Here is a 22,407-nt window from a genome sequence, read left to right on the forward strand (position 1 = left end):
TATCACCACTGGATGGAGAACACTCTCTGCCAGGAGGCTCAGTCTGGACCCCTTATCACCACTGGATGGAGAACACTCTCTGCCAGGAGGCTCAGTCTGGACTCCTTATCACCACTGGATGGAGAACACTCTCTGCCAGGAGGCTGGGTCTGGACCCCTTATCACCACTGGGGGGAGAACTCTCTGCCTGGAGGCTCAGTTGGACCCCTTATCACCACTTGGGGGAGAACACTCCCTGCCTGGAGGCACTCAGTCTGGACCCCTTAAGACCACTGAATGGAGAACGCTCTCTGCCAGGAGGCTCAGTCTGGACCCCTTAACACCACTGAATGGAGAACGCTCTCTGCTGCCTCCTCCTTTGTACAATCCTGACTTGGTGTTTGAAACTGTTACTCTTTCTTCCAATCCAGCGCCCATTTTTTATGAAATCCTCCTAGGTTCTAGATCATCAATGGCTAAGCTTCTTGTTTTCCAGTGAACTTATGAGTTTAATTATTTAAAGTATGTCTATTTTTTCCATCTGAGGCATGAAGAGAAGGCTTTAATGTGTATTGAACACACTTTGTCTTCCTCCCTCACCCACTTTCTTTCTTTCCCTTCCATCTTTCTTCTTTCTTTGTTTCTGATGATGATGACAGCTGGGTTTATATATTTAGCTAGGCAGAGAAGTAACACAAGCAATTCTAGTGGACTGAGAAAGGAAGGAGAGCCATTTTCAGTTACAGTAAAAGGGAGGGTCTGGGGAGTTCAGCCTCCCAGTTGCAACAGAATGCTCACCCTGCCAAGTTTCTAGGTTTGAGTCTCACAAAGTTTTGCTTATCTTATGTAGGCGTTGAATTTCCTCAATATTTAACTTGGGTTTTTAAAATTTATTGGTAGATATTACTCTTATGCTTATACAATCCTGAAGTTATATTCAAACACTGCCACCTCGTGGTTCCCTCCTGGTCTCCCCATCTCACCGCTCAAACTCTCAGAAATAGACTTGTTCAGAAAAGGTCAGGTTAGGTCAGCTAAATGGTAAGAGCTAGGCTTGCTGCCTGTAGCTAAGTGAGTAGGGCGCCAGCCACATACATTGAGGTTAGCAGGTTCGAGCCTGGCCTGGGCCTGCTAAACAATGATATCTGCAACCAAAAAATAGCCAGGTGTTGTGGCAGGCACTTGTAGTTCCAGCTACTCAGGAGGCTGAGGTAGGAGAATCACTTAAGCCCAAGAGTTTGAGGTTGCTGTGAGCCGAGACGCGACGGCACTCTACCTAGGGCAACACAGTGAGACTCTGTCTCTGAATAAATAAGTGCTAAGAGCTATACTAAAAGATTTATATATATATATATATATATATATATAAAATCTCATTTAAACTTATGGAGAGATTTATGGAAGAAGTGTTATCAACCCTACTTCGGAGATGAGAACTAGGCCTAGAAGTGTTATGTAATTTACCTGAAATCTCATGACTAGTAAGAAGAGGAGTAACATTTTATGTCTGGGAGCTTGCCTCCAGAACTCTTATAAAACTAGAAAATCTAAAGATAAAACAGTGGAATACATAATATGAATGAGTTATAGAAACAGTGTAAAGGGAGTAATTTTTAGGAGAGGCCATCAGGAAAGGCTTCAGATTTGTGAGGATGTGGCCCCTTCACGAATTTTGTTAGAATTTTAAGGATGGTCATTCTATAGGAAGAATGCAGCTGGGACCTTATCTCCTGGAGCCCCCAGTACAGAAAAATCCTGCAGGGCATATTGTGTCGGCCTCACACCTGCCTTCTCTGGGGAAACCACTCTTCACTCTTCAGTTATGACTCTAATAGAGGCTGGCAATCTCCACATCCTTGAGTCCTCACCCCCTAATAGAAGCTAGTATTGAGTCTCCTGGAACTTTTATGCTACAGACAGAGGGCTCAGTGCTGTCTTCCCTCATGTAAAGATGAGTGTGTTTCAGAAAGTTGTGGCTGGGCAGTGTTCTAGTGCTGAAGACCACGTGGACTATAAAAGTCCCCAGACTGAGGTTCCAGTCATTTCTAGCAACCTGCCCTTCTGACTTTCCTGGAATATTCATTCTTCCTGAGCCTAGTCAAGTTTGCAGTTTCTATCTAAGTCCTAATATTTCCTTCTCTGCCACTAGCGGAAGTAGGTGCAATACTGTCATTCCTTACACAATACAACTTGAAACCAAAATAGACATAATGATGAGTTAGCATTTTTAATTAGGAAGAATAGTGCTATTAATTTAGTTTGGAAAAAATGGCATTTAGAGGGCTTATTACACCTGCTGTGTGGCTTACAAACATTTCCTCCATTCTTATGCTGGTACTATTCTTTTTCTACTTTCCCTCCCCATTGCTACATTCTTCCAAAGCCATCTCTAGTTTTTTTTTCTTTAGGCATACTTTAGGAATTCTAGTCAATGATTTTTCCAAACTTTTATTTGATTTTTTAATCACTCAAATAACATTTAGTTATTGCAAAGAAAAGTACAAAATCCAAAATGATAGAAATTTATCACCCACAATCCTACGGAAATAGGAGTTTTACTATTTGAGTTTTACTATTTCAATCTATTCTTTCATTTGTAAACAATTCTTTTTTATAAAACAAATGTTAATTGGCTAATTTTGATTTCTTCCTCCCCAAACACATCTACATTTTTCATTTAATTGTTTTTCATTTGTACGACTTCCTATTTAATATTCTGCCTTGTAAATAACCAGTATGTTGAAGGCACCTGATATTTCAGGGAAAGGTGAGCAGTTCTTTATCCTTAGCTTGGAATGTTCTTTCTTCCCCGCTTCATCTCTGTATCTCCTACTCATTCTTCTGATTTTGGTTCAAGTGTCACTTCACTGAAAAGTTAGATTAAGTCTATCATAGTATTCTTTGTAATACTTGTAAAAGGTACAGTTTATTCTTGTTTGGAATTATCTGGATTACATGAATTATTTTTCTACATGTATTTTTGTTTAATATTGCATTCTCTGTGCTTACCACAGTGCTTGAGACCTGGTAATTTTTAAATGAATGAATAATGGCTTGAAATAATTCAGCTGCTAAGAAATGAGAAAACGCAGGGTTTGGAAAAGCTAATTAACCCGCTCACATACCGGTAAGAAGTGGATAAAAGATGTGAACTCAGGTCGATGCATTTATTTGCTATTATTGGTTTCTTTGTTCAAGAAAATGAAAGTCATCATGGGTAGATTATTTTCAAAATCACTCAATTCTTCCATTAGAAAGTGCTTGTTTTTGTAGAAAGTAAGGGCACTTAGAATAAAGAGCATAGAAACAGAAGGTTGTATTGGGAAGGGCAGCAGGGCAACTGGGTACTAGTCAGTCTCCTGCTTCTTCGCTAACTAACCTAGTGACTTTAGGCTAATAAACCTCCCTTCCCAAAAAGAAGGCTACAAAGACAGCAAAGCTGCGCAGGCCCGAAGAAGACATCAAGGGCAAATCTTTCACTTTACAGGCGAGAGAGGCGAATGGGCTTGTGAAATTCACGACGTGGCAGAGCCCCACGGCCAGCTCCTGACCTCATTGTCCCGAATCACCCCGCCCCTCCCTGAACAAACACCTGCCGAGCGCGCCCGGGCAGCACCCAGCGGACGTGCTCCTCGGTCGTGTGCCTCGTATTGATTACTGGCCCCCTTCCGCTCTCACATTTTTCACCCCACCACTCTTTAAATGGCCTTTAGATTCACAGTTGAAGTGGGGAAAGCTTGCTGCCAGGCACTGAGTGGCGAGAGCGGGTCGCAGCCGGCCCCGAGGTGGCAACCTAGGAGGGTAGCTGCCTGGGACCACGGGCGCGCCTCCCCATAATCCGATAATCCCGGTGCCGGGCGAGCCAGAGGGCGAGGCTGGGGCTTCCGGACGCGACGCCTTTGGCCTGCCGGTGACCCCACGGCTAGGGCTGCGGGAGGAAACTTTCTGTGCATTTGGATCCGAGGCGTGCTGGCCAGAGGTCCTCCACGATCTTCTCCACCCCGGTTCATCCTCCTTTCCAAGTCTCCCGTTGCCCGGAGAGAGACGTTTCTACCTGACAGACGGCTATCTCCGAAGGGGGTACTTCCACCGTTGCTGCTGGCCTAGAGTCCCCGGAGGCAGCCCTTCCCCGCCCCCGGCCTCACCCTGGCCTGAGCCGGTGGCCCCAAGGCCGGCGGGGTCAAGTTCCTCCCGGAGCCGGGGCGAAGCCCAGCCCCGGAGCTGCCACCCGACGCCGCTGGGCGGGCACCAGCCAATCGGCACGAAGCATACACGGGCCCCCGCCAATCAGCGCCCGCCTTATTCCTGCGTGCGGCCGGCCGGCGCGCTCCACGTCCCCCACCCGGCGCTAGTAGTCGCGGCTGTGGCTGCTGCGGCCGCCTGAGGCGACTCGGGCCTGGGCACTGGCCCCGCTGGCGCCGTCCGCTTTCTCCTGTCGTCTTCACTGAGGATGAGGCCCTGCGCGGCTGCATATCGACCCCGCGGAGACCACCGGCGCACCTTCAACTAGCGACTGGTGAGGCGGGCTCGGCGCTGCCCAGCCGCATCCCCTCGCCCGCGGGCGGTGGGAGCGGAGTCGCCCTCCGGAGGGTGCCGGGACCGTGGACGCCGGCGGCTCGGGGCGCCCTGGGTGCGCGCCGGGCGAGCCAAGTGGCCTCGCTCCCTGCCGCCGCCTCCCTCCCACCCCCCTCGGCTAATGAATGGCCGGTCCGGGCGGCAGGCTACGTTGCAGCCCCGCTGGACACGCCCTCTGACCGCGGCGCCTCCCCAGTGCCGCTAGTGGTCTGGTGTCCGTCCTTTTGGAGCCTCGGATTTGAAGCGGTCCCGATAGGCGCCCATGTCCCTTGTCCCCTGGGTGGAGTCCCAAGTTTGAGTTGGAGAGACTGACCCTGGGAAAGCCGGGTTAGAGTAGGAGAGACTGGCCCTGGCGGGGGCTGGGTTACAGGCGGTGAGGCTGACTTGGGGGGGCTGGGTTAGAATAGGGGAGACTTGACGGGGGGTCTGGGTTACGGTCGGTGAGGCTGACTTGGGGGGGCTGGGTTAGAATAGGGGAGACTTGACGGGGGGTCTGGGTTAGGGTCGGTGAGGCTGACTTGGGGGGTGCTGGGTTAGAGTAGGGGAGACTGGCCCTGGCGGGGGCTGGGTTAAAATAGAGGAGACTTGACTGGGGTGGGGAGGGTCCTGGGTTAGAGTAGGGGAGACTTGACGGGGGGTCTGGGTTACGGTCGGTGAGGCTGACTTTGGGGGGTCCTGGGTTAGAGTAGGGGAGACTGGCCCCGGCGGGGGCTGGGTTAAAATAGAGGAGACTTGACTGGGGTGGGGAGGGTCCTGGGTTAGAGTAGGGGAGACTTGACGGGGGGTCTGGGTTACGGTCGGTGAGGCTGACTTTGGGGGGTCCTGGGTTAGAGTAGGGGAGACTGGCCCCGGCGGGGGCTAGGTTAGAATAGAGGAGACTTGACTGGGGTGGGGAGGGTCCTGGGTTAGAGTAGGGGAGACTTAACTGGGGGTCTGGGTTACGGTTGGTGAGGCTGACTTTGGGGGGGGGGGCTGGGTTAGAGTCTGGGAGACTGACCCTGGCGGGGGCTGGGTTAAGGTCGGGGAGACACTCAGAGGGCAGCAGGAAGTTAAGTGGAAATTGATTCCCGTGTGGGAAGAGCTGGTGCTTTTTGGGGGGACAGAGAAAGAGAACCAGAGTTGTCAGAGTCCAAAAGTCTTAGTTCCGCTTTGAGTTAGGCAAACCCAGGCTACCACTGACTCCTGTTTTCTAACGTAATTGCTACCACTGACTCCTGATTTCTAACGTAATTCCTAAGACTTGTGGGTGTTTTAAGCAGAGATTGATGTAGCGCCTTTCACTCGCGCTTTGAAGTGGGGCATTTGAATTTGTCAGAAATACTGAAAGGGTGGGACTCGCAGGAGTGGCGGTGTTTCCTATACCCACTGCGGATTCAAAGGCTTCATAGCCCCGTCCTGATCATTTCTCTTCTTTTTCTATTTCGAGTCTTTGATTTTTGTTTTAGAAACTGAATTAGATGAAGATAGAATTTCCAGAAAGAATTTCTGGAAAGAATTATATTACAGATGTTTGCAGAAACTTTGGTCACACCAGAGTTTACTTCGACATTTTTATAAATGGCTGTGTTCCGTTTTTATTTTTTAAATTAACTTATATGAAAGACTTTTAGTATGCTAAATTCCAAGTAAAGCACTTACTACATTCTTAAACTCTTACAGTTCTTCTGAAACATAAAAAATCGATAGATCACTAGTGAATGTATGTGTTAAAGGAGCTCTGTATTACTTGGTTCCTTATAAACAATATAAAATTAGTTTACTATCATAGATAGGGCAGTAATTCTTTTCCACCTCTAAAGGTACACATACAGTTTTGATAATCTATTGCAAAACTGGGTATTTCACTGATAAAGTATTGAGCTAAAATTTCTGTATCTTGTACCCAGAGAATATTTGAGAAAACATTAGAATATTACATAGTATTGATGAAGCTAAATTATTAATTTTCTAAAGTAGTAAGTGCTGTGTTTTAAAACTGTTGTCAACTATTTTTAGGACTTAGGAAGTTTTAAAATTCTTTATGAGTCACTATATTTTGTCGGTTGTAACAGTGGTTTTAATTTAACACAGAAACAAGTTTATGCAGAAGTTATCTTGATTTTGGAGAGCACTTGACAAAAACCCTACTTATAAAGTTCATATTATCTTTTGTGAGAAATGTAAACAAGTATAGCATTTTCCCCTCTCACCTCCCTTACATGGCTTAAAATCTTTATGTGTAGGCAAGATATACACCTACAAGGCAAGTTATTATTGTCATTTTTGCAAATGAAAAAATTGAGGATTAGGGAGTTTAAGTTCCTTGTCCAGGGTTTTTTTTTTTTTTTTTAGACATTAGGGTAGGAATAAAATTCTTATGACTACAAATAAGGGTAATTTTTTCTACTACACTATACTACTTGTCATTGAAGATTTCCTCATTGCATTTTGAGACGGCAGTTTGGTAGAGTGGAATAGGTAGAATGTAGAATACTTTTCTATCAGTGTGATTTTGGATAGGCAGCTTAAATTTTCACATCAGTTTCCTCGTTGTAAAAGGAAGGTAATGATATTTACAGGGGCAATAATGAGGCCCGCGTGAATAAATTAGTTAACTTACATGGAGCATTATGCTAGTCTGTTCGTGGTGTGAATATTCCAAAGATGGTAGGAATTGTTTGTAAACCATGGTGTAGTGGCAGCCTTGTAAAAATTCGGCTGAAAAGCATTCCAACCAGAAAGGACTCTAGTACAGTTTTTTGTCCTGTTTACCAATGTGTCTCTTTCCCCTTTTTTTTCTTAACTTTTGTTGGGTGCTTACTGAATGAGTGAATTAGTCTCATTTAATTTTCAAAAGAAGTCAGGAGGTAAATAGTTGTTAATCCCTTTTTACAAATGAGGAAATTGAAACACTGAGAAATTAAGTGATCATGCCCTGGTGACTTAGAAAGTGGTGTACCTGGGTTACTAGTTCAGATATTCTGAATTAAGAATCTGAACTTTATATGCTGCATGAATCTGTAGGCCTATTTTCCTGTTCCTGAGGTCAAAAGGCTTTCTTAACATGTGAGACAGGGGTATTGGTTCATTTTGGTTTTCAGTATATTAGAAAATAGCATGGTCATATTTGTGTTCAAGGAAGATACTGTGCATTAACCAGGGATAAGAAGAAGGATGGTGAGTTCTTGTTCAGGGGTAACTTTGGCTAAACCCTTTGTGGTAGGCCAGTCTTCAGGGTTGAAAAATTGCCTGTAGCTACCTACATTCTTACAACTCCATTTCCTATAGGGAAAATAAATTCTCACTGTAATTTTGATTTCTTGTTATGTTTAGGTTTGTTTTGCTTTCTGCTTTCCAAGTGTTTTAGCCCTTACTCTTCTTCCTAGCTACACTAGCTGTCATCCAGGCCAGAAACCTGGGAGTTACTGCTGTGATTTGTCAATTTAAAATCCTAAATATGTGTTTGAATTGTTCACGTTTTTATCTCTAAGCAAAGGCATATAAGGAAGTTCAAAATCTGTACCATCCTTGTGTATATTTTAGGCCTCCTTTCTGTCTTGTGAATTATTTAGAATTTTCAGAATGGACAAACGGGATTCTAGAGCTTTTCTATTTACTATGTTCGCTGCAGTGAATGTTCAGCAAATTCCAGGCTGAGTCTGAGTTCATGCACTTCCCGTAGGACATCTTCCCTGTACCCCTCTTTTCCACTCCCCATGCCTGTGTGTCCTTTGTTTTATCTTGACTCTTCTACCAAATCGTGACCCTTTTATGACAGAAGCGGTGTACTAAATAATAAATTTTGTTCAGTCAGTACTTGTAAAAGTAGCTGTGCATCTGCTTAAATACATATCCATGAACCTGTATTTTATTTAAAATATTTAGGTTCCGGGTGGCGCCTGTGGCTTAAGGAGTAGGGCGCTGGTCCCATATGCTGGAGGTGATGGATTCCAACCCAGCCCCAGCCAAAAACTGCAAAAAAAAAAAATTTAGGTCCTATTTATTTTTGTATTCTTAATGCTTTTGACCTATGGTGGATGTGCTGGAGAAGGCAGTACAGTGCAGCAGAAATACCTTGGACTTTATCATTAAATAGATTCATGTTTGAATTCTAACTCCTTTTACTAGTGGTGTTATTTGGGTAGTTTACTTAGCCTGCTTGTGATATAAATTATCCAGTATGTATTAGATATTCAATAAATATTTATTCCTTTTGCTTTCATCCCCTTCAGTGAGCATAGAATGCATAGAAAGATTAAAGAGATTGGAACTATCCAGGGAGAATAAGTAGGAGGAAAAGAGGACTGGGCCAGAAAAGCCCAGCCTCTGAAGGTTGGGGAGAGGACAGTGCTCTAGGAGGAAGCAGAGAGAGCGCTCCCAAGCTCACAGGCCTCCTGAGTGAATTCCTGCCCTTTCAGGGTTCCTTTAGGGAATGTGGTGTTAAAGACATAAAAGCAGGGAAGACAAATAAGATAAAAATTGAGAATATACAAAAGTTTTTGGTAATTTGGAGATCACTAGGAACTTTAGTGAGGGAGAAGTATGCGATTAGCAGTGATATTGATGCTCAAACGTGAATTTGGAGATTAAAATTTACTACCTTTTTGTTAATAAAGAAGTAGTAGCAATGAAAACTATTAGAATAGAACAATAGAACCTCTGTAAGTTGACCACAGAAGGGGCTGCGACTGGTCAGCCATGGAGGTGGTCACTGTGAGGAACCCGGCCTCCTGTACTGGGGCGTACGTGTGGTGCCTGTCTGGGCCATTTAAGGGGGTGGTTGGTGTAGGGAGCTGGTCAACTTGGAGGCTCTCCTGTGTTTGTTGGATGCGTATTTGGTGTCAGGACCATGCGAGGCCGTCTCACTCATCTGTATAGTAACCCTGTAGGTTGGTGTCATCTCTTTTTCTAAATGAAGCAATAAGGACTTGGAGAAATTATGCAGTTTTATTCAGAGTTACATAACTGGTAACAGCCAGCATTGCTGTATTTAAATCCAAATATGTAGAACTCTAAGAAATCCTAGCTCTTAATCAGACCCATATTTGTGTTCATAGTATTCTGTGTCTCTCTTTGTCTGTGGCAGTATGGCTTTCATATTTGTTATTCTCGCCCCTTAAATGTTTAGATTGCATATACTGATTAAGGAGGTTTCTTCTATCTTCTTTCTTTCAGGTAAGGTTTGAATGGTTCATTAAACAAATGGTTCCTTCCAGGTATTATGCATACACTGAAAACACAAAGATGGTGGGACTTCAGAGCCTCTAAAACGAAACTAAGAACATGTGACCATTTTGCCGTATATAATAGTCCCCCTTTATCCTCCCATGACACTTTCTCCGACCCTCAGTGGGTGCCGGAACTGTCTGATGGTACCGACCCCGTATGTACTACGCTGTTTTCAGTTTGATAACCAGGACGGCTACTAGGTGACGGAGAGGCGGGTGGGTGCACAGTGTGGAGGCGCTGGACAAGTGAGTCGTTCACATCCCAGGGGGTACAGGATCGGATGAGATTTCTTCACACTACTCAGAATAGACACATTTAGCTCTTAGGAATTGTTTACTTGTGGAATTTTTCATTTAATATTTTCAGAATCTGGTTGACTGTGGGTAACTGAAACCATGGAAAGCAAAACTGGCTAATGGGGGACTATGGTCTGACGCTTTCCGTTTTTAACATTTTAAATTACTGGAGGCTTTGTTGCCTTTTTCTTTTTGCCATCAACTACCTCTTTTTTGTTCATTTCTTTTCTTTGCTTTTTGGTCAAATCATTAAAAATTTTTTGTACATTATAGTTATAGACAGGATTATAAACTCCAGTCCCTGGGCAGAGGCACTTGCCCCTCAGGTAGCACACTGCCTGTGCCTGTGGGTTGCCAGCCAGTCAGTGGCCTCAACTCCAGGTTCTGACATCAAATCAACATTTTAAGGGGGAATGATTTTTTTTTTTTTTTTTTTGGTTTGGAAACAGGTTTCTCTTTGTTGCTGAGGCTGGAATGCAGTGGTACGGTCAGCTCACTGCTCCTCCAGCTCCTGGGCTCAAGCAATCCTCCTGTCCCACCCTCCAGAGTAGCTAGGACTACAGACATATACCTCCATGCCTGGCTAGTTTTGTCTTTTTTCTTTTTGTAGAGATGGAGACTTACTATGTTGCCCAGACTGAGTTTGAATTCCTGCCTTAAGTAATCCTTCCATCTTGGCTTCCCACAGTGCTGGCATGATAGGTGTGAGCCCCTTGCCTGGCAGGGATGGTATTTATAAGGACTATCAAATTACAAAATGTATAGATGAGTAGAAACAGACCCCGAGCTAGAAGGGATTAGGGCTCTCTGAGTGTAATGCTCTCACTTCCAGATGGAGATAGCAGACTAGTCAACAACAGAAAACTTGTTAGAGCTGAGACTTATAACTCTCCATGTGGTTTTCATTGGGAGTGGGAAATTGGAGAATTTCGTATCTATGTGTTATGCATAGAAATGTTCCTTTCACATACAGTAAACTCATGTGTGTCCCTCTGAATAGTCGCTTTATAATGGCTTTTCTCTGCTCTCAAAGAATGTATATTAGGGAAAGTTTTTCTCTTTTTTTTGTCTTTAAAATTTTTTATGTAGTTTTTAAAGTATATTGAATTTCTTAATCTTTTGTTTTTTGACTTTTGAATCTCTGATCATACCTAGAAAGGCTGTTAGTACTGTATGATTATGAAAGAATCCCCTTTGTTTATATGCTTTATGGTTTATATGCTTTATGTTTAAGTGCTTTATGGTTTCAGTTGTGTTATTTGACTTTGAACCACCTAGAAATTATTTGGTATAAGGTATACAATAATGACTGTATATATCCAGTAAGTGACTAAATTTTTTTTTCAGGAAAACTCTCCAGTTGTTTTGATGCCTTTTAATTGTCCTCTCTTCCTACAGCAAAGCACCTTTAGATCGAGAGAATAAGAACACAGTGCCCCACACTGAGTAGAGACCCTGACAGCACAGTACCCCACACTGGGTAGAGATCCTGATGGCACAGTGTCCCACACTGGGTATAGACCCTGATGGCACAGTGCCCCATACTGGGTATAGACCCTGATGGCACAGTGCCCCACACTGGGTAGAGATCCTGAGGCACAGTGCCCCACACTGGGTAGAGATCCTGAGGCACAGTGCCCCACACTGGGTAGAGATCCTGAGGCACAGTGCCCCACACTGGGTATAGACCCTGATGGCACAGTGCCCCACACTGGGTATAGACCCTGATGGCACAGTGCCCCACACTGGGTAGAGATCCTGAGGCACAGTGCCCCACACTGGGTATAGACCCTGATGGCACAGTGCCCCACACTGGGTATAGACCCTGATGGCACAGTGCCCCACACTGGGTATAGACCCTGATGGCACAGTGCCTCACACTGGGTAGAGATCCTGAGGCACAGTGCCCCACACTGGGTAGAGATCCTGAGGCACAGTGCCCCACACTGGGTAGAGATCCTGAGGCACAGTGCCCCACACTGGGTATAGACCCTGATGGCACAGTGCCCCACACTGGGTAGAGATCCTGAGGCACAGTGCCCCACACTGGGTATAGACCCTGATGGCACAGTGCCCCACACTGGGTATAGACCCTGATGGCACAGTGCCCCACACTGGGTATAGACCCTGATGGCACAGTGCCCCACACTGGGTAGAGATCCTGAGGCACAGTGCCCCACACTGGGTAGAGACCCTGAGGCACAGCGCCCCACACTGGGTAGAGACCCTGATGGCACAGCGCCCCACACTCGGTAGAGACCCTGATGGCACAGCGCCCCACACTCAGTAGAGACCGTGATGGCACAGCGCCCCACACTCAGTAGAGACCCTGATGGCACAGCGCCCCACACTCAGTAGAGACCCTGACGGCACAGGGCCCCACACTCAGTAGAGACCATAACCCAGGACAGTATTGGTTGTTGCTTTCGTGGTGACGATGTTGGTGATATAGTTTTAGGTGGTAAAGGTTTGGGATGGGAATCTTACGAAAACGATAAGGTAAAGTGGTGTTTATAGCTTGTGGTGACATCGTAGTAGAGTGTGAAAATATCAGGAGAGAAGGAGTGAAGGTCCAGAAGGAAAGAGGTCCCCTGCAGGGTACAAGAAACAGGTTGACCTTCAATGTGCATGTGGGAAGAAGGTAAGGAAGGCTGATGCAATTTAAATACTGTGAACACGAAAAGTTGATAGGTTAAAAATAGAAATTAAGGGCAGTTGAATATGGAGGTAGTTGAATATGGTGTTGTACAGTACTTGGGGGAGTGAGAGGTGGATTTTGTGTTTTTATTCTCTCTTCCTCTCTCCCTTACAGGTCCCCCTCGCAATCATGGATATTTAGAAGAAACAGACCGTGTGGAGGGGGAGTTCCCCTCCTCACTCCCCCTTGGTGCTTGACTGCGGGAGTAATTTGAAAACTGGAATTTTTTTAAAATGAAGACCTTGTATTTGATAAGAACTTTATAGAGCTATTTGTAATTTTTTTGATTAACGTGCCAAAAATTATATAAAGATATATAGTTTTATACTGTTGTCACAAAGATTTAAATTATACACATTAATCCTGAAAAGGTCATTTATTCTCTGTAATTCTTCCTGAATAGCACTTTTGTGTCCTGGCTTTTCATTTCTAAGATTAGTCTTAACTGACAATTCTGAGGAAGTAAGCAGTAGAAAGAGAGTTAGGATGAATTCTCCCATCCCTGACTGCACCTCAAAGTGTCACTCCCTGAAACACGCGTTGGATGTCCTTTCTGTGGTGACAAAGGGGAGTGAGAAGCAGATCAAGGCCTTCCTCTGCAGCCACTGTTGCAATGCCGCCACCGTCAGGGATGCCTTGGGCAGGAACGCCCTGCACCTGGTCTGCTCCTGCGGGAAGAGGGGCGTGCTGGACTGGCTCATCGAGAGAGGGGCGGACCTGCTGGTCAAGGACAAGGAGTCGGGGTGGACGGCACTGCACAGAGGCGTTTTCTATGGCCACATCGATTGCGTTTGGTCTCTGTTAAAGGTAGGTGCCATGTAAAACTGTTACTTAGCCAGGCATATGGTTTTCTTAGTCATCTTCATACACCCACGCATTTTCCAGGAAAGATTTACATTTCTTCTTATCACTTGTTTGTAGTCTCTTACTGCTGTAATTCATCTTGGAATTAAAATACCATGTATTCTTTTTATTTAAATGTTTTATGATGTAAAATTTTAAACGTATGTCAAAGCTTACTATATACAGTGAACTATTGGCAAATTTGGTGTTATTTGTACATTTCATATTTAAAAGTAAATCCCAGACATTTTATCATTTAATCAGTCCTATATATTGTTAAAAGAAAAACTTTAGACAAAATAAATTTAATAGAATTTGTTTGAGCAAAGCATGCTTCACGAATGGACAGCACTGGGAGCCGGAAGTTGGAGAGCTGTGCCTGGACAGTCTGGGCAGGAGAAAGGGAGTGTTGCGTGTGGTGGTGGGAGTGGGGTCACCGCGTAGCTGGCACTGTCTGACTGGGCAGTCTGTCTTTTTGCTTTACAGTTTACCTTGCTTTACAGTTTACCTTGAGCAGACCTCTGTTTGCCTGTGTAGAAGCTTAAAGTGCTAGAGCTGCCCCAGTCTAATAGATCTCACTTAAAAATTGTTAGTAGTATCTTTTAGTATTTTTTTTTTAAAGTGGTATATTCTTAAATGACTATATCATTACTACCTTAAGGGAGGCTGGTTTTTGAACATCACTTAGAGACCGTATCTATGAGTAGTATGTTCATATCTTGTTTAGCTAAGGTAAAGTGTTTAGGTTCTAAAGAAGTTGATGATTAAAATGAGCTTAATTTCCATGAGGTGTCCCATCCAGGACATTAGATTCATTGTACTGAATATTGAAATGATGACGTGTTCTGTGGTACACCCTAATGTCCTTTCAGTGGTGAAGTGAAGTTTGTAATTCAGGACTATCAGTTTTAAATTTAACAATTTTCTTTTGTGTAGGCATTTTGTTATGTTGTGAAAGACTCAGAAAAGAACAGAACCATTTCTTTCTAGGAACTTGTAGTCAAATTAGGAAGTGTCTTCGTCTAATTTTGACTTAAAAATTACTTACATGGTGGCTTTTATGTAGTACCATTTACTACATAATGATTGAAATAATTTTCATTATACATATTTTCTTTTTTTTTTTTTTTTTCTCGTTTTCTTTTCTTTTCCTTTCTTCTCTTTCTGCTAAACTGTCTGGGTCTACTACTTACTGAGTCATCTTGGACCAACAACCGAATCTTGAATCTCAGTTTTATTTTTAAAAAGAGAATGATAATAGTACCTTCTCATTATTCTCCCCAGGGAGTATCAGTGAAGAAGTAGCTGTTAGGGAGGGTTTGCCCAAAAGCACCGTGCTATTAAAGCTTTAAAGAAGAGACTTGGAAGAAGGAGGGTGGAATATGTGCCTGTTCTACCCCACTGGAAATTATCATATAGTCTTAGGATATCCTCTTTCTTTTGATCCTGACCTTTTTGGCAGGATATGGGCATAGACTCATTCCACTTGGTTTATAACCAGTCTGAAAAAATGAGTAGACCAGGACTTTGCTGACCACGTCGTGCCGTCTTGGCTCACCTGTCACCCACCCTCGCTGTGGTTCCAGTGGGTATCGGCTTCTCGCAGCTCTTGTCACTGTGTCTGCCCCTGTCTCTGGCGTGAATTATGCGTCTCTTATTTTATGCCCCTGAGCTTTCCGTTCATGAAAGACCAGCTGAAAGTGTGAGCTCCTGTCCTCTGGGGAAAGCGAGCCTGCGGCAAATGCTTCTATCTTGTATTTCGTGGCTGGACAGTTAATTCTTCTGTGGTACCTTGTGTGGGTGTCCAGACCATCCTGGCAGGATCGCGCCCGAATCTCCTCAGTGGCTGCTTGATACACACCCAACATGGGTCTCTCCTCCTTCCTGGTTTGCTTCCCTGGTCTCTTCCCAAGGAAATTACCAACCTGTGTGTCCTTACCTTACCATCTGCTTTGGAGGAACACAGTCAAGACAAACAATGGCAGTTTTCTGTGTTTCTTGACAGCTGTCCCCAGCAGTGTCCGCAGCATTTTGTAGCGGGACAGCTGTGTGTGAAGTCCGCCTGCCCCTGACGGAGCGTGAGTACAGAACACTCTGAAGCGAATGAACTTACCTGCTATTTGGGGGAAATATAAGGAGTTGATCTTTAAATAAGTGGGGTAGACTATACAAATGGTCTTTGTACCTTAAGAGTTTAAGATAAACATTAGAAATTGTGAGAGTCCCTCGGGGAGGTCTAAAGACAAAAAACCAGCCCCTAGTTCTCTGCGCAGTCCGGGCTGCTTAGGGGAGTGCAGATGTATGTAGTTTTAATAGGGCCCAGTTGATAGATCAAAATTCAGGGCGAATGATAAAACTGGCAAAATAAATTCTCTAGGGATCTAAGTTTCTAGGTTTTAATTTGTCAGTTTTATATCTTGGAACACTCTACCCCAAGTTCTCTCACATGGATTTATTTTACCTAACTAGTTTTGAAAGTAGTAGGCAATGTAAAATTTTAAATTATTAAGATATTGATGATCACTTCTTTCTTTCTTTTTCTTTTTTTTTTTTTTTTTGAGACGTCTCTCTCTGTCGTCCCAGCTGAAGTGGTGTCTTCACTGTAACCTCAAACTCCTGGCTCAAGCCAGTCTGCTGCATGCCACTGTGTCTGGCTCGTTTTTAATGTTTTTGGTAGAGACTGGGTGTTGCTCTTGCTCAGGCTGGTTTTGAACTCCTGAGCTCAAGCGATCCTTCCATCCTGGCCTACCAGAGTGTTGGGACGACAGGAGTGAGCCAGCAAGCCAGCCCGATCACTTCTGATTGGTGTTTTACTTGTTAGCTCACTGACTTGACTATGTTTTGATAGCCTTTGTGAAATCAGATATTGTAACCATCTTGAGCACAGTTAAGATTGGTTTAGTTTATTAAGAATCCCGTGTGGCAAGAGTAACCCAGATAGAATATTCCAGCATGTCACCGTTAGAATTTAAAAACTCTGTCAGTCATTTCAGCCTATAACTAACCACCCAAGTAAACTGTGTATGTAGGTAGGAGGTAATGATTTGTACCAATTAAAATAGATAAAGTCGAAATAAATGTTGAAAATCTTATTAAACAGTTAGGAAACATTAAATTTATTCTTAATAAGAAATACATTTTATATTTCAACAACTATAATGAAATATCAATAATCTGAATTGAACATTGCTCCTCCCTGCTCCCCCCAGTTATGTTTAAAAAGACAGGAAAAAGAAAAATATGCTGATAGGGACGGGGTGGACTAACTTAGGTTTGGATTGTGGGTATAAAAAATTACAAATTGCTTTAAATTTCTACTTAAAACACAGTCATGTACACATACACTGAGAATTTTTTAAGATACAATCTACATGTGATTTGCAAGAGATCACAATTAAACAATGCTATCGAAACTTTACAAAGATAAGAAAATATGTATGACAGAAAGGGAAATAATAGAATGTAATTGTCTTAATTATCAGTAATAGAATTCAAGGCAAAAAGAGATGAGACACAGATGATCACATTATAAAGAGCAAATCATAATATAAACACGGTACTGCCGTTGCCTTGCAATCTTGAAAGCCGTTACCTGTAAAGACAGGGAGAGTTCGTGCCCCTGTGCGCGCCACAGACACAGGTGCAGGGGCGCGGTGGGCAGCTGGACCTGTCTCACTATGGAGAACTTTCACATCCACTTAATTTTTATTTAAAACGTTACTAACTTTATCTTTTCACGTTCTCTGGTCCTTCCGCATTCCACCAAGAGTTGGATGTTTGATTTTTCTTAGTTATTTTCCTCTGTGTGTGAGACAAAAATGTGGGAGAGCAGGAAAGATAATTTTTATTTATTTATTTATTTTTTATTGTTGGGGATTCATTGAGGGTACAATAAGCCAGGTTACACTGATTGCAATTGTTAGGTAAAGTCCCCCTTGCAATCATGTCTTGCCCCCATAAAGTGTGACACACACCAAGGCCCCACCCTCCCTCCCTCCGTCCCTCTTTCTGCTTTTCCTCCCCCCCATAACCTTAATTGTCATTAATTGTCCTCATATCAAAATTGAGTACATAGGATTCATGCTTCCATTCTTGTGATGCTTTACTAAGAATAATGTCTTCCATCCAGGTTAATACGAAGGATGTAAAGTCTCCATTTTTTTCAATGGCTGAATAGTATTCCATGGTATACATATACCATAGCTTGTTAATCCATTCCTGGGTTGGTGGGCATTTAGGCTGATTCCACATTTTGGCAATTGTAAATTGAGCTGCAATAAACAGTCTAGTACAAGTGTCCTTATGATAAAAGGATTTTTTTCCTTCTGTGTAGATGCCCAGTAATGGGATTGCAGAATCAAACGGGAGGTCTAGCTTGAGTGCTTTGAGGTTTCTCCATACTTCCTTCCAGAAAGGTTGTACTAGTTTTCAGTCCCACCAGTAGTGTAAAAGCGTTCCCTTCTCTCCACATCCACGCCAGCATCTGCAGTTTTGAGATTTTGTGATGTGGGCCATTCTCACTGGGGTTAGATGATATCTCAGGGTTGTTTTGATTTGCATTTCTCTAATATATAGAGATGAAGAACATTTTTTCATGTGTTTGTTAGCCATTTGTCTGTCATCTTTAGAGAAGGTTCTATTCATGTCTCTTGCCCATTGATATAAGGGATTGTTGGCTTTTTTCATGTGGATTAATTTGAGTTCTCTATACAGCCTAGTTATCAAGCTTTTGTCTGATTGAAAATATTTTCAACCTACCCATTGTGTAGGTTGTCTCTTTGCTTTGGTTATTGTCTCCTTAGCTGTACAGAAGCTTTTCAGTTTAATGAAGTCCCATTTGTTTATTTTTGTTGTTGTTGCAATTGCCATGGCAGTCTTCTTCATGAAGTCTTTCCCCAGGCCAATATCTTCCAGTGTTTTTCCTATGCTTTCTTGGAGGATTTTTATTGTTTCATGCCTTAAATTTAAGTCCTTTATCCATCTTGAATCAATTTTTGTGAGTGGGGAAAGGTGTGGGTCCAGTTTCAGTCTTTTACATGTAGACATCCAGTTCTCCCAACACCACTTATTGAATAGGGAGTCTTTTCCCCCAAGGTATGTTCTTGTTTGGTTTATCGAAGATTAGGTGGTTGTAAGACGTTAGTTTCATTTCTTGGTTTTCAATTCGATTCCAAGTGTCTATGTCTCTGTTTTTGTGCTAATACCATGCTGTCTTGAGCACTATGGCTTTGTAGTACAGACTAAAATCTGGTACGCTGATGCCCCCAGCTTTATTTTTATTACTAAGAACTGCCTTAGCTATACGGGGTTTTTTCCAGTTCCATACAGAACGCAGAATCATTTTTTCCAAATCTTGAAAGTATGATGTTGGTATCTTGATAGGAATGGCATTGAATAGATAGATTGCTTTGGGAAGTATAGACATTTTAACAATGTTGATTCTTCCCATCCATGAGCATGGTATGTTGTTCCATTTGTTAATATCCTCTGCTATTTCCTTTCTGAGGATTTCATAGTTTTCTTTATAGAGGTCCTTCACCTCCTTCGTTAGGTATATTCCTAGGTATTTCATTTTCTTTGAAACTATGGTGAAGGGAGTTGTGTCCTTAATTAGCTTCTCATCTTGACTGTTATTGGTGTACACAAAGGCTACTGACTTGTGGACGTTGATTTTATATCCTGAAACATTACTGTATTTTTTGATGACTTCTAGGAGTCTTGTGGTTAAGTCTTTGGGGTTCTCTAAGTATAAGATCATGTTGTCAGCAAAGAGGGAAAGTTTGACCTCCTCTGCTCCCATTTGGATTCCCTTTATTTCCTTGTCTTGCCTAATTGTATTGGCTAGAACTTCCAGCACTATGTTGAATAGTAAAGGTGACAGAGGACAACCTTGTCTGGTTCCAGTTTTAAGAGGAAAAGCTTTCAGTTTTACTCCATTCAGTAAAATATTAGCTGTGGGTTTGTCATAGATAGCTTCAATCAGTTTAAGAAATGTGCCACCTATGCCTATAACTCTTCAGTGTTCTAATTAGAAAAGGATGCTGGATTTTATCAAATGCTTTTTCTGCATCTATTGAGAGGATCATATTATCTTTATTTTTGCCTCTGTTAATATGGTGGATAACGTTTATGGACTTGCGTATGTTAAACCAGCCTTGCATCCTTGGGATGAAGCCTACTTGATCATGATGAATGACTTTTTTGATGATAAGCTGTAATCTGTTGTCTAGGATTTTGTTGAGAATTTTTGCATCTATATTCATGAGTGAGATTGGTCTGAAATTCTCCTTTTTGTTTGGGTCTTTTCCTGGTTTTTGTATCAGGGTGATGTTTGCTTCATAGAATGTGTTGGGGAAGATTCCTTCTTCCTCAATTTTTTGGAATAATTTCTGCACTACAGGGAATAAGCTCTTCCTTGAAGGTTTGATAGAATTCTGGTGTGAAGCCATGTGGACCAGGGCATTTTTTGGTTGAAAAATTTTTTCTTTGATCTCAGTGCTTGAAATTGGTCTGTTCAGGGGCTCTATTTCTTCATGGCTAAGTCTAGGGAGAGGTGTGATTCCAAGTATTGATCCATTTCCTTCACATTGTCAAATTTCTGGGCATAGAGTTTATGCTAGTATTCAGAGATGATCTCTTGTATCTCTGTGGGATCAGTTGTTATTTCCCCTTTATCATTTCTGATTGAGGTTACTAGAGATTTAACTTTTCTATTCCTCGTTAGTCTGGCCAATGGTTTATCTATTTTATTTATTTTTTCAAAAAACCAACTTGTTTCATAATTTTCTGAATGATTCTTTTGTTTTCAATTTCATTGATCTCTGATTTGATTTTGGATATTTCTTTTCTTCTACTGAGTTTAGGCTTAGATTGTTCTTCTTTTTCCAATTCCATAAGTTCTCTTCTGAGATTATTGATGTGCTCTCTTTCTGTTTTTCGAATGTAGGCATCTAGAGCGATGAATTTTCCTCTCAAAACTGCTTTTGCAGTATCCCACAGGTTTTGGTAGCTTGTGTCTTCATTGTTGTTATGCTCAAGGAAGTTAATGATTTCCTGTTTTATTTCTTCCTTCACCCATCTGTTATTCAACAGAAGATTGTTTAGTTTCCATGCCTTTGGGTGGGGTCAAGCATTTTTGTTAGAGTTGAGTTCCACCTTTAGTGCCTTATGGTCTGAGAAGATACAAGGTAAAATGTCAATTCTTTTGATTCTGTTGATATTTGTTTTGTGTCCCAGGATATGATCAATTTTGGAGAATGTTCCATGGGGTGATGAGAAGAATGTATATTCTTTATCATTGGGGTGGAGTGTTCTATATGCGTCTATCAAGCACAGTTGTTCTAGGGTCTCATTTAAATCTCTTATATCTTTGTTTAATTTCTGTTTAGAGGATCTGTCCAGCTCTGTAAGAGGAGTGTTAAAGTCCCCTGTTATTATGGTATTATCAGATAGCATATTGCTCAGACTGAGTAAGGTCTGTTTCAAGAATCTGGGAGCATTTAAATTGGGTGCATAAATATTTAGAATTGAAACATCTTCTTGTTGTATTTTTCCCTTGACCAATATAAAGTGACGATCTTTGTCTCTTTTGACTTTAGTTGCTTTAAATCCACATGTATCTGAAAATAAGATTGCAACTCATCTTTACTTGTGAATTCCATTTGCCTGATTTAGTTGCTTTAAATCCACATGCATCTGAAAATAAGATTGCAACTCCTCTTTACTTCTGAATTCCATTTGCCTGAAAAATTGTCTTCCACCTTGACTTGGAGCTTTAATTTGTCTTTTGAAGCCAGGTGTGTTTCTTGCAGAGAGCAAATGGATGGCTTTTGTTTTTTAATCCAGTCAGGCAATCTATGCCTCCTCAGTTGGGAATTCAAGCCATTAACATTTATCGAGATAATTGATAAGTGTGGTAGTATTCTATTCATCTTATTTTGTGAGAGTCCATTGCTTAGTTTTATCTTCCGCATCAGTGTGGAGGCTAGGTTCTGTCCTTTAATTTCTGAGTTCTTACTTTGCTGCTGATCTATTGTGGTGGTCAGTGTGCAGAACAGGTTGAAGTATTTCCTGTAGAGCTGGTCTTGTTGTGGCGAATTTCCTCAGTGTTTGTATATTGTAAATGATTTGATTTCTCTGTCAATTTTTAAGCTTAGCAGGGTACAGAATTCTGGGCTGGAAATTGTTCTGTTTAAGTAGATTAAAGGTAGTTGACTGTTGTCTTCTTGCTTGGAAAGTTTCATTAGAGAAGTCTGCGGTCACTCTGATGGATTTGCCCCTGTAGGTCAATTGGCGTTTACTCGTGGCAGCTTGCAGAATCTTTTCTTTTGTCTTGATTTTGGACAGGTTCATCACAATGTGTCTTGGAGAAGCTCAGTTAGAATTGAGGCGACCTAGGGTCCGATATCCCTCTGAAAGCAGTGTGTCAGAATCTTTGGTGATATTTGGGAAATTTTCTTTTATAATATTCTCTAGTATGGCTTCCATTCCTCTGGGGCATTCTTCTTCCCCTTCTGGGATTCCTATAACTCGTATGTTGTAACGCTTCATAAAGTCCCATAATTCTGACAGGGAACGTTCTGCTTTCTCTCTCTTCTTTTCTGCCTCTTTTACTATCTGAGTTATCTCAAGAACTTTGTCTTCTACCTCTGAAATTCTTTCTTCTGCATGGTCTAACCTGTTGCTGATACTTTCCATTGCATCTTTAAGTTCCCTAATTGACTGTTTCAGTTCCTTCAGCTCTGCTATATACTTTTTATATTCTTCATATCGTTCATCTCTTATTTGATTCTGTTTCTGGATTTCCTT

The 22,407-nt window shown here is 42.4% G+C and overlaps 1 protein-coding gene across 8 annotated transcripts in view; it reads left to right on the forward strand.

The window, feature by feature from the left end:
- Positions 1–2,407: 2,407 nt before the first annotated feature.
- Positions 2,408–22,407, forward strand: part of IBTK (inhibitor of Bruton tyrosine kinase) — an 87,868-nt gene continuing 67,868 nt past the window's right edge. For 3 of the 8 annotated variants that reach the window (XM_053601618.1, XM_053601619.1, XM_053601621.1), the window contains exons 1-2: positions 2,410–4,495; positions 12,871–13,563. In XM_053601618.1, the coding sequence (XP_053457593.1) occupies positions 13,243–13,563 (321 nt within the window). In that variant the 5' untranslated portion in view covers positions 2,410–4,495; positions 12,871–13,242. Of the gene's footprint in view, positions 4,496–4,818; positions 4,928–12,363; positions 12,700–12,870; positions 13,564–22,407 lie in introns of those variants that run through there. The other 5 variants (XM_053601615.1, XM_053601620.1, XM_053601622.1 and 2 more) reach the window with 4 other exon arrangements.

This window comes from Nycticebus coucang, chromosome 9 (assembly GCF_027406575.1).
Source record: "Nycticebus coucang isolate mNycCou1 chromosome 9, mNycCou1.pri, whole genome shotgun sequence".
NCBI classification, from domain to species: domain Eukaryota; kingdom Metazoa; phylum Chordata; class Mammalia; order Primates; family Lorisidae; genus Nycticebus; species Nycticebus coucang.